At 34.2% G+C, this 13,315-nt stretch overlaps 1 protein-coding gene across 1 annotated transcript in view; it reads right to left on the bottom strand.

Annotated features, from left to right (window-relative positions):
- LOC111157377 (phosphorylase kinase regulatory subunit beta) overlaps positions 1 to 13,315 on the bottom strand; it is a 240,406-nt gene that overhangs the window by 96,652 nt on the left and 130,439 nt on the right. The window contains exon 13 of the mRNA XM_022518739.1: positions 9,191 to 9,349. Coding sequence (XP_022374447.1) covers positions 9,191 to 9,349 — 159 coding nt within the window. The remainder of the gene's footprint in view (positions 1 to 9,190; positions 9,350 to 13,315) is intronic.

The raw sequence follows: 13,315 nt of genomic DNA, 5'->3' as shown, positions 1-13,315 counted from the left end.
TATGATGAGTGCTGTGAAATGTGTAAACCTGGCGATTCACAGACCTGTACCCCTGGGGATAAAAATACATTATATGTTTATTTAAAAAAATTTAAAAAGAATAAAAAAAAATCCAAGGGCATAATAATGAAGGTAATTTAGAGTTTGGAAGGAGAGGATGAGGAGAAGGTATTAAGTCAGTGGTTCTCTGCTGTCTTCTACTGTAACACCCCTCAGAGAGAGTCAGAACCTAAGGCTCAACAGGGATTCTCCATGGACGTGGAGAGGACTATGCTAGCAAGGGGTGGTGAAAAGAAAACTTCGAAGTGTAATTCTGCATGACCTTGTTGGAGTGCAAGTTGGCAGTATCTATGCAAATTTACCACAGGCATACACTGTCCCAGCAACTGCACATGAATAATGTTATCTTAATTATACTGAGACATGTAAAGGTAATTGAATAACAACATTAAAAAAAAAAAGAATCTAACTTCTTCCAAAGTGAATCGGCACAATTTTTGCTGCACTTATGCTATGAAAAGTCTTCATTTCATATCTGATCTTCAGTTCTTCACTGATTACATAAAAATGACACCATGCTGAATATCATATAAATTTACCTGTGTATAATATTTAGTAAAACAAAACAAAACAAAAAAAAACACAAAAAAACCAACAACTTCATTTTCCATAGTTTTTTAGGTACTTCTTTAAGTCAGTGAATAATTCTGAAAAACAGAGCAGAAAGTCAACCACAGAAACGCTTGTAAATTTCCTTGCAGCTGGGGTAATGTTTCTCATTATATAGGTATTTCTATTCTAGGGTTAAGTTCGGGGCATGTATGCAATGTTATCCAAAAGACAGAATCACCAAAGGTGTTTTTAGTCACTCTTGAAAGATGTTTTTAATAATAATAAAAGTGATATTAATGATAGCATGACAAGAGAAAGGAGGAACAGTGCAGCCACTGTTGCCTCTGTCACAGGAACCACAGAAACACTCACCAGGTGCTCACTCTGTTCCTAGCCTCATTTAAGCAGCTCATTTATACTAATTCATTAATCCTCACCACAGTCTTGTCATTTTATGGATGACAAAATGGAGGCACGGAGGGGTTCAGCAACTTGCACACAGAAAGCAAATGACAGAGCTTAGATTCAAACACAGTCTCTCTCTCTCGAGTTTGCACTCATAGCCTAGACTAATTTTACCCTTTAAGAACACTGACACTGTATACAACACAGATGGAAAATATACCAATAGGAGAAAACATTAAACAAATAACTTAGACCTTGATATGTTATATTTTTCCTATTCAAATCACAGAATATTCTTCTACCTCTGAAAAAAAATACACTTTTGCAAAATTTTAACCAAATCAATGTAGGCTTAATTATGGCAAATACCGCCATATTATTTCTATTTATTAATATCAGTTGAGCTCATGATGCAGGGTTGATTAGTACAATGATATTCCAAATAGCACCAAATTATTTCCCTATCTCATTTGTCTGATCATTGGATGTAAAAAATTTCCACTATCAACAAGCATTTTACATAATTAATGTTTCACTGTCTTTCTACAGAAATAAAATTCTATCTTTATTATTATGTCATTTATAAATGACAGAAAAATTAGGAAATCTTATATCCTTGGAAAGCATAAATGCTAATCTAGTAAAATTGATATGGATCAGTTAACCAAGTCTCTTGAAAAAGCTTATTTCTTTGCATTTCCTTCTCATTTCTCTATTTGTACTGCATCTATACATCCAGCTTGACATCCGAACTTCCACCATGTGCTCATCTGTAACCCCACAGGCTGTATGTTTCTCATTCATGGCTATTCTCCACTTTCTAGCACAGCATCTGCCATATAGTAGGTGCTCAAGAGACTTATTAAACAAAATAATAAACTGCTGGGTTAACAAATTTGGAAACGTCAATTGCTGTAATCATTGCTTTAATTTTCATAGTGGTAAAAGTGACTAATGCCTCAAAAAGATCATGTTATAAACATATTTTTTTGAACTGCGTTGATTTTTGACATTCAGGAGGCAAAACAGAGCTCCTCACTGTGCCAGTTCCATGGTACTGGCTTTCTGGTGAAGAGTGAAAGCCTGAAGGAATGTGTGCCCAACCAACTACAGAATATTTAAAATGAAAATAACAGAACAAGGATATAAGACCAATGGCTTTCTACATTTCATAGTATGGTAACAAACTTCACAGATAAGCATTGCTATAAATAGGAACAGCTGTCTTTAAATCTTTAGACAACAGATTAGGTTCATTAATATTTGTATTTTTTGTGTGTATTTTATGAAAAATACACCAGGTTTACTTCAATCATTATTGAGGGTAAAAAGAAAATATCAAGAAGAATTTTTGTTTCTTTAATAAAATGACAATTCAAAGAAATTTAACAGAGCAAGTAATTTTTTATCATGACACCAAAATTATATAGGACACACTAAAATAGGCTCAGCAGATAATTTATAGGGTAAAATTATGTGCTTCTAAGCCTAACTGATTCTCAGCTGTAGTGCCACCTATTAGCAACACATGTATTAAGAAATAAGCTACAGAGAAAAAGAAAATGTAGATCCTCAACCTCAGATACCATACCAAAAAAAATTCAAATTTATAAATGCTTTTAACTCAATCGACTAACAGGGATGGATTTCTTAGAATTAAATGTTAAATTCCATGGCCAGAATTAAATTGAAAAATAATGATAGATCTAATTATATAAAGATTTTAAATTTTGTTCATCAAAAAGCAATGCAAAAAAATTCATAGGCAAACAAACTAGGAAAATACCAAAGAGGTCAATACACCTAATACATAAAACATTCATGCAGACTGATAAGAAAACCCATAAAAATCAAAGTTAAATGGGCAAAGAAAACTAGACAATTCATAGAGGACAAAAAATGACTAAGAAATAGTTTTTTAAAAATAAGCGTGTAAATGAAAACAGGATACAAATTAATATCTTTTATTGTTAGCAAAAAATTATTTTTATACAAGTTTCCTAGCCTTAGTAGCAATTTAACTAAAAATTTTAGTTTTAAGAAAGCCAGAAATTTATATAATAAGCTAAAGAAAGAAAATCTTCTTAGGTGAATCTTTTAGAGTCATACTGTATTACATGTGCTTGCAAGATGTTTATAATGCCTACTGCCCAGAAATCCCACTTTAGGGCACTAGCAATCACACAGATACCATGAAAAAGATAACAAAAGTGCTTAGAAATCGATGTCTTTCTGCTTGAAGTTTCCTGAAGTGTAACAGCTGGGAAATCTCTTAGCAACCACAATGTAGAAATGTATCTGTATACTCTTATTTGTTCGTTTTATCTTTAACTGATCAGTACCAAAACCTTATGCTATACTGAGTAAGGAGTCAACTGCTTTTGAAGTCAAGAGACCAATGAAAATCAAGACCAGGGTGCCAAGGGTGGCTCAGTCGTTAAGCAGCCGCCCTTTGCTCAGGATCCTGGGATGGAGCCCTGCATTGGGCTCGCTGCTCAGCTAGAAGCCTGCTTCTCCCTCTCCCACTCCCCCTGCTTGTGTTCCCTACCTTGCTGTGTCTCTCTCTGTCAAATAAATAAATAAAAATTAAAAAAACAAAAAGAAAGAAAGAAAGAAAGAAAATCAAGACCAGTTTCTTTTGTCCTCGTGCACACTAGGGGGCACTTTATCACTAAATTTAACTTTAAAAAGCATTAGGTTTCCAGGCTTAATCAGTAGCTTTTATATTGGACGTCAACTGGGCAAAAAAATACCATGAATGAAATCAAATGCAAATGAATTTACCTTAGCTACAAACATTAGAATTAGGAAGTAGTATATATTTCCTAGGTTGTCATTTTCTTGCTGTAGAGCTACTGGATATCAGTGACTAGCATACTGGCGGCCTCTACAAATAGCAGCTAAATCATGGAGAAGACAAAAGACTAAGTAGCAACTAGGGAAGCATTTTATTCTTGTGATGTTTTGTGACTATGGGGGTACCTACAAGGAGGGCCCATGAGCATCCTGAGTTGTCTGGTTAATAAGAACTATGAAATACATTTTAACAAATACTATCTCTTAAATGGTGGCTCAGAGAGGGAGGACAGAAGGAAGTACAGGAAATAGAGCCATTTAAGTATGTATTTGTGCCACAGTAAATGTTTTATGTATATTTCTTCATCAGTTAATCCTTATTTAAAAAAAAAAAAACTGATGATACAGAAGTTAAAAAAATTCCTCAAGTCATGTAAGTGATAAGTAGCAGAAACTTCACTGAAATCCTGAACTGTCCAGTTCCTTAAGTTCATGACTCTAAAACTCTTAATCTTTCCATCACAGTCCAAGAAAAACATGAAAAGAAAAATAGGAAGAGAAACTAGCAGAGAAGGAAGTGAAGGAAAAAGATGATTATATCAGAGAAATAATCTATATCAAATGGTTGGTTACAAGTGTGCTGGGTGTCAACAATCATTTAAAATATAGTTTCTACTAGAAAATTAATTGGATTCCAAATAATGACTTACCAAAGAACATTAGACACCCAAAAAATTAAGTTGGGAACTTTATATGTATATAACATTTTGCATACTTCAGTATACCCATATATCTATTTTATCACTTTAGACATCTCTTATTAACACTCCTAGGAAATTCAATAACACCTCCCTCAAAAAGAAAAAAAATCCTTTGTGAAATTCAAGAGCATTTTCATTCACCTGAATATTCTGGGAGTTTGTGTGTGTTGGAGAGAAAGTTGTAGTTAATTAAAATTGCTCAATATTTTAGGGCATATGGTTGGCACAGCTGGTCTAACATCTAACTCTTGGTTTAGGCTTGGGTCATGATCTCATGGATCATAAGATCAAGCCCCACATTGGGCTCTGTGCTCAGTGGGGAGTCTGCTTAAAGATACTCTCCCTCTCCCTCTCCCCCCACTCATGCATTTTCTGTCTCTAAAACAAATTAAATCTTTTTAAAAATTGCTCAATATTTTCAAATTTAATCAGAGAACATGCCTCATTTTAACTCTAGATATTTATTGTTTTCAAAGTATCCATCCTAAAAAAATTCTTCTATCCACCTATCTTAAGTTATACAGCATATAATGCTCTAATCTTTAATGATTTGGCATCTTACAATGGTGCCTAAATGAAGGTCATGTTCATGAATATCTGATGTACAGGATATAAGGGAAGTTAACTAAAAATATATTGAAAAGGAAAGCTAAAGTCTAGAAGTCAGATTTTTTTTTTAAAGATTTTATTTATTTATTTGACAGACAGAGATCACAAGTAGGCAGAGAGGCAGGCAGAGAGAGAGAGAGGAGGAAGCAGGCTCCCTGCTGAGGAGAAAGCCTGATGTGGGGCTCGATCCCAGGACCCTGGAATCATGACCTGAGCTGAAGGCAGAGGCTTTAACCCACTGAGCCACCCAGGCGCCCCTAGAAGTCAGATTTTTTTAAAGCTAAACTCAATATGCTGTTTCCTGACCTAAGACCAGGAAACATGGTCTCTTAGTTTCTCTTTTTAAAAACACTGAATAAGAAAATATATTAAAGTTAAATAATGACTTTGGGGAAGTTTTAGAGTTACTTATCATTAACCTTATGTTACATTTCTCCTGTTTTCTTAACTTCAAAAGAAAAATCCAATCCAAAGATCATGGTTTTTCAAGTGACTTTTATGTGATAAATACTTTTGAAGTTATTTTTGCAAAACACTTAAAAAGGTACACCCCAAAGATACAAATGTAGTGATCTGAAAGGGCATTTGCACCCCAATGTTTATAGTAGCAATGTCTAAAATAGCCAAACTATGGAAAGAGCCCAAATCTCCATCAACAGCTGAATGGATAAACAAGATGTGGCGTGTGTGTGTGTGTGTGTATACACACACAAATATATATATATATGGAATATTATGCAGCCATCAAAATAAATGAAATCTTGCCACTTGCAATGACGTGGATGGAACTAGAGGGTATTACGCTAAGCGAAATAAGTCAATCACAGAATCACAATTATCATAGGATCTCACTGATATGTGGAATTTAAGAAACAAAACAGAAGATCATAGGGGAAGAGAGGAAAAATTAGAACAAGACTAAACCAGAGAGGGAGACAAACTATAAGAGACTCTTAATCACAGGAAACAAACTGAGGGTTGGAGGAAGGATATTAAGGTGATGGACATTAAGAAGGGCATGTAATATACTGAACAGTGAGTATTATATAAGACTGATGAATCATGGGCCTGTACCTCTGAAACCAATAATATATGTTAATTGACTAAATTTAAATTAAAAAATATGGGAAAAAAAGATACACTGTGTTCTAGAGACTGATCATCTCTACTATGGTAGGTTTCTAAACTTCCAAATTTAAATGATGATTAAAGGTATAGCTAATGATCATTTTATTCTAAGACAAGTCAAATGTTATATCTTAAAATATGTCTTATCTGGTTTAAAATAAGCATGTTTATCATGGAACACTACATCAAAAACTAACATATAATAAAAAAAAGTTATATAAAAAAAAAAGAACAAGAGATAGACAGCAAATACTAACAATCATCATGTTTGGCCCGAAGATCAGATGTAAACTTGATTTTATTTTTAATTATCTCTAATATTTTCTACAATGTAATACTGTAAGAAAATATTAGAATATAGTATTCCGGTAATAGCAATTCTATGTCAGATATAAATAAATAAATAAATAAATAAATAAATAAAATTAATATTTATAATTTTTGACTTATTTTATAGCAACTACTGATTTTCTTAAAATCTGAATTTTCTAAAGAAAAAAAATACTGTAATAATTATTTTCTAAGAATACACTAGGTAGTTCAGGTCTTAGGCTAGGAAACAGCATATTGAGTCTTTTTGCTCTAACAATGGGATGAAAGTCACATAGTTTTGTTGCATAATTATTCATTAGGGTATATATATATATACATATATATAAGCAAAATATTCTTACTAGATTTCACTGGATACAAACTGGCCTGAATTAGTAAAAGTCATATATCATAGAATAATGTCAAAGATTTACTATTCTATTATTTTCAGTTAATTCCAATTAAATGGACCCACAAAATGCTGTCAAGCAGATATCCAACCAAGCCCCTTTAATGAATAAATAAGACTTTGTTAGTAAATGTGGCATCTGGAATCTCAATAACATCCATAGAAGTTTAATGTTCTTGGGGGCAAGTATATAATAGTTAAGAGTAACTAAATGATTCAGTCTTCTGAGATCTTATTCATCTTAACCAGTGAGTTTGTTAACCAGATGACACACAGCTAGGTCAGAGTGCTAATGAATATGTAGCATCTCTTTTTTCAGCAACAGAGAAAGTATGTGGTTTCATAGTTTGCAACACACCTTCTGTATGTTCTCAACTGCCTTTTTAGGAGCTCAGCAGGGAAAAGAGAAATTGACTCTTTCTCTGAAGTTTTTCTTCTTTTTGCTCATGAAACAGAGATGAGAAGGTCTGGCCTGGACTATTTCTGTTCACACTCATCTTAACATAAGGAAATGCTATCTACAATCAAAATCTGTCTATATTCAATACATTTATTTTAGAGTAAGGAAGGTCCAATGCTTTTTTCTGACTGATACTATTTTCAATTTCTTCCTTTTTAAAAGCCCAAGTTGCTTATGTATAGTACAGTCAATTCTGCATTCCCAATTCATTAGCCCCTCAATTTTATCCACAGACTTTGCTCAAATAGCAGTCTTCCTAGCACTTAATCACAGACTAGATACAGAGCAAAAAGTAGGATGATAAAGATTTAGATCTCAAACTCAATATCCCAAGTTCTAGTTTTCAACCTCAGAATCAGAAAAATTTCATCAAGCTCAATTATAATTTCCAAGCTCCAATATATAGAAATTTATGATTCAGATGTTAAAATTCTTATCCTTAGATCAGTTAACTACTCCTTTACTACAACATGTTTTATTTAACTGTATCACCAGAAGGCTTCTTTGGATTCATGCTAGTGAGATGGAAAATAACATTCTAACCAGAGATAACCTTGCCAACTTGGCTTGATTCTAAGAAAACTACTTCAGGTATATATATATTTTTTTCTTTTGAAAAATCTAAAAGCAAAACCTGTATAAATAATATCAACTCCTTATCAAAAAGCTGTCCCCTTAAAAGAAGAAAATTTTCTACAGGTTCTTAAATTAGCATTAAGTATATATGGAGACCCGGAAAATGCAGTTAGGAAACAAGCAAATTGAAAACAGTATTAACTTAATTTTCTCTTCTTTGGTTAGCTTCTGTGTGCTTTTATATGTCATTTGTGTAAAGCTTGAATTGGAAATCTGAAATATGGAATGTAAAAAAAAAAGAAAGAAAGAAACCAAAGATGATTATTCTTACAACACAAACAAATTTAGCATTTATGCAGCAATAGTGGGAACAGTACAGACAATAACATACTTCACATGGTAAGCAGTTCTTTTAGTGCGGGTACATACAGTATTTACAATCAGCCTGTTTCATAATTTGTTTGCCATTAAGAAATTCTGACTCTAAATTGATAACCTTTTTGATGGGAATGTTAATAATATTTGAAATTTAAGCAAGCAATGATGCAGAAAGATGCATAATAATGCTTTTGTGTGTGTGTTCCTTAAATTAGCCTTCATCTCAATGTGTCCAAAGAGTACTCATATTCGGCAGAATTTTTGGGATAAGCTGAAAAATCCTCAAAAAATTATGAATAATGGTCCCATTAAGCCTCTAAGCTAACTGAGTAAATTACCAATGCATATTTATGGGAAAGAAGAGAACTTTGAGATAACCAATTCCTTTTGACAAGTGGTTTACTAAAGCTATGAGCAAGCATAAAATCAGAATTTTTGTTCTGTTACATAAAAGTAACTCAAAGTTTCCACAGCCTCCTGCTAGAAACCTATCCACCAAGCTGAATGAAGCCCCTAAATGATCATAATGGTACTCCCACCTATTTGACGTTCTTCCCAGAAACTGTCCATCATTATTCAGTGAAACAGACATATTAATATTGCTTTACATACTAAGAAACTTCCCCAAGACCTCTTAACAGTAGGAAACACCACCCAAATCCAAGAAAGATGAGAGCAAAAATATACTTATTTCTAACAGTGTGGTATCAAGGGAAAAAAATGTTCCCAAACTTCTCTACTTACCCAGGAGTTTTGCAATGATATAAAGGGCTTGTCCCCAAAGAAAGAGTTTTCCATCACGGCCACAGTTGCTAGGAAATCGCTTTTGACTACCAGGGTTTCTTTTCTCGTATTCTACAAAATCAGCTGGCACATAATAGTACTTTGGTATGACAGGATAACCTATGGAGTTTAAAAATACATATTTAAAATACAAAGATCAGTGTCCTCCCCAAATTTTCCCCTCAAGAAACTGAAATGTTAGAAAACAGAGAGAGACAGGTTGTAAAGAAAGTAAGAGATTTGATCACTACAGGAAATTGGATATAATGGCCTCAGAAACTGCCAGTGAAAAACATGGAAAAAGCTCCTTGATTTTAACACTAATTTGACAGCATATGCTATGCTTTAGCCAATAATATGAACATAATCTCCTTTAACAACATTTAATTTTAACACCTTTAAATGAATCAATAAAAATACAGTATGCAAACATTAGAGCCATACAAGTTTTCTTTAATAGGATTAGTCTGTAGAAGCATTACAAATGAGATACCGTGTAATCTCAAATGAAGAATTGTAACCCTGAGCCATTGCTTAAAGCAAAGAAATCCTCATTTTAAACATCAAATCCAATATCTGCCATTTAATATCATTGAAGAGAAAAAAAAAATCCATCCTCCTCTGTGAGCAACTTGTTTAAAACATTCCTTGAAGGGCACGTGTTGTAATGAGCATGGGGTGTTATATGCAAGTAATAAATTACTAAATCTTTCTCCTGAAATTAATAATACTCTATATGTTAACTGAATTGAATTTAAATAAAATCTTGGAAATAAATAAATAAATACATTCCTTGATAGAAACTAAAATTTATCATTTAAAGCCTAAAATCTTTGTGGGTAACATAAAGAAAAAAACAACACTCTTGTAGAATGCTAAAGAAGACTTTTTGTATTATCAACCCTTGGTAAATTAATTTTTCCTAATAAAATGGCATAGATTTCCCCAAAATTTTTTTCCTTCATACATCTATCAACTGAGATATTTGGTTTGTTTGTTTCCTTATTTATTTATTTTAAATTCAATTATTCAACATATAGTACAAAACATTAGTTTCTGATATAATGTTCAGGGATTCACTAGTTGCATATACCACCCAGTGCTCATCACATCATGTGCCCTCCTTAATGCCCATCACCCATTTACCCCATCCAACCACCCACCTCCCCTTCTGCACCCTCAGTTGGTTTCCCAGAGTCAAGAGTTTTATATGGTTTGTCTCTGTCTCTGATCTCTTCCCACTCAGTTTCCCTTCCTTCCCCTATTGCCTCTGCACTATTCCTTATGTTCGACATAATGAGTGAAACCATATGATAATTGTCTTTCTCCAATTGACTTATTTCACTTAGCATAATCCCCTTCAGTTTCATCCATGTCAATGTAAATGTATTCCTCCTTTCTGATGGTTGAGCAATATTCCATTGTATATATGAACCACATCTTCTTTATCCATTCATCTGCTGAAGGATGTCTGGGCTCCTTCCACAGTTTGGCTATTATGGACACTGATGCTATGAACATTGGGGTGCATGTGCCCCTTTCTTTCACTACATCTGTATCTTTGTGGTAAATACCTAGTAGTGTAATTGCTAAGTTGTAGGGTAGCTATATTTTTAGTGTCTTGAGGAACCTCCATACTGTTTTCCAGAGTGGCTGTACTAGCCTGCACTCCCACCAACAGTGTAAGAGGGTTCCCTTGTCTCCACATCTTCATCAACATTCGTTGTTTCAAGTCTTATTAATTTTTGCCGACCTAACTGGTGTAAGGTGGTATCTCATTGTGGTTTTGATTTGTATTTCCCTGATGGCAAGTGCCATGGAGCATTTTTTTCATGTGTCTGTTAGCCATTGGTATGTCTTCCTTGGAGAAGTGTCTGTTCATGTGTTCTGCCCTTTTCTTGATGGGATTATTTGCTTTTCTTTTCTTGATGGGATTATTTGCTTTTCTGGGAGTTCAGCTCCAGTTCTTTATAGATCTGGATACCCGCCCTTTATCTATAATAACATGTGCAAATATCTTCTTCCATTCCATACATTTCCTTTTAGTTTTATTGGTTGTTTCCTTTGCTGGGAAGAAGCTTTCTATCTTAATGAAGTCCCAATAGTTCATTTTTGCTTTTGTTTCCCTTTCGAGACATGTTTTGAAAGAATTTGCTATGTCCAAGGTCGAAGAGGTTGCTGTCTGTGTTCTCCTCAAAGATTTTAATGGATTCCTGTCTCACACTGAGGTCTTTCATTCATTTTGAGTTTATCTTTGTGTATGGTGTAAGAAAATGGTCCACTTTCATTCTTCTGCATTTGGCTGTCTAATTTTCCCAATACCATTTATTAAAGAGACTGTCTTTTTTCCATCGGATATTTTTTCCTGCTTTCTCAAAGATTAGTTAACCATTAGTTGAGGGTCCATTTCTGGACTCTCTAGTCCATTCCATTGATCTTTCTGTTTTTGTGCAGTACCGTGCTGTCTTGATGAGCACAGCTTTGTAACATAGATTGAAGTCAGACATTGTGATGCCCCCAGCTTTGGCTTTCTTTTTCAACATTCCCCTGGCAATTCGGGATCTTTTCTGGTTCCATTAAAATTTTAGGATTATTTGTTCCAGCTCTGTGAAAAATGTCAATGGTCTTTTGATAGGGATTCCATTGAAAGTGTAGATGGTTCTGGGCAGCATAGACATTTCCACAATGTTTATCCTTCCAATCCATGAGCACGGAATGTTTTTCCATCTCTTTATGTCTTCCTCAGTTTCTTTCGTTAAGTGTTCAGTGGTTTCTAGAGTGTAGATCCTTTAACTCTTTGGTTAGTTTTATTCCTAGGTATCTTGGTTTTTGGTGCAGTTGTAAGTGGAATTTATTTCTTAATTTCTCCTTCTTCAGTCACATTGTTAGTGTATAGAAAAGCGACTGATTTCTGTGCACTGATTTTGTATTCTGCCACATTGCTGATTTGCTTTATGAGTTCTAGTGATTTGGAGGTGGAGTCTTTTGGGTTTTCCACATAAAGTATCATGTCATCTATGAAGAGTGAGGATTTGACTTCCTTGCCAAGTTGAATGCCTTTTCTTTTTGTTGTCTGATTGCTGAGGCTAGGACTGCTACTACTATGTTGAACAATAGTGGTGACAGTGAGCATTCCTGTCCTGTTCCTGACATTAAGGGAAAAGCTCCCAGTTTTTCCCCAGTGAGAATATATTTGCTGTGTGCTTTTCATAGATGGCTTTTATGAGATTGAGGTATGTTCCCTCTAACCCTCCACTGTGAAGAGTTTTAATCAAGAAAGGATGCTGTATTTTGTCAAATGCATTTTTTGCATCAATTGAGAGGATCATATGGGTCTTGTCTCCTCTTTTGTTGATGTGATCTATCACACTGATTGATCTGCGAATGTTAAACCACCCTTGCATGCCAGAATAAATCCGACCTGGTGGTAGTGAATAATCCCTTTAATGTACTGTTGGATCCTATTGACTAGGATCTTAGTGAGTATTTTGGCATCCATCCATGTTCATCAGGGATTTTTATCTGCAATTCTCCTTTTTGTTGGGGTCTTTGCCTGGTTTGGGGATCAGGGTAATGCTGGCCTCATAGAAAGAGTTTGGAAGTTTTCTTCCATTTCTGTTTTTTGAAACACCTTCAGTAGAATAGGTATTATCTCTTCTTTAAATGTTTGGTAGAATTACCCTGGGAAGCCACCTGGCCCTGGACTTTTGTTTTTTGGAGAGGTTTTTGATAACTGTTTCAATTTCCTCGCTGGTTATTGGTCTGTTCCGATTGTCTATTTTTTCCTGTTTCAGTCCTTATAGATATAAGTTTCCAGGAATGCATCCATTTCCTCCAAATTACCTAGTTTGTTGGCATATAACTGCTGATAATAAGTGTTAATAACCGTCTCTGTTTTCTTGGTATTGGTTGTGATTTCTCCCCTTTTGTTCCTGATTTTATTGATTTGGGTCCTTTCTCTTTTCTTTTGGATAAGTCTGGCCAGAGGTTTATGGACCTTATTAATCCTTTCAGAGAACTAACTTCTAGTTTTGTTGATCTGTTCTACTGTTTTTCTTGTTTCTATTTCATTGATTTCTGCTCTAA

The sequence above is a fragment of the Enhydra lutris genome, unplaced genomic scaffold, assembly GCF_002288905.1.
Source record: "Enhydra lutris kenyoni isolate GAN:26980312 unplaced genomic scaffold, ASM228890v2 scaffoldscaffold54, whole genome shotgun sequence".
Taxonomy (NCBI): Eukaryota; Metazoa; Chordata; class Mammalia; order Carnivora; family Mustelidae; genus Enhydra; species Enhydra lutris.
This window is presented reverse-complemented; position numbering and strand designations above follow the sequence as displayed.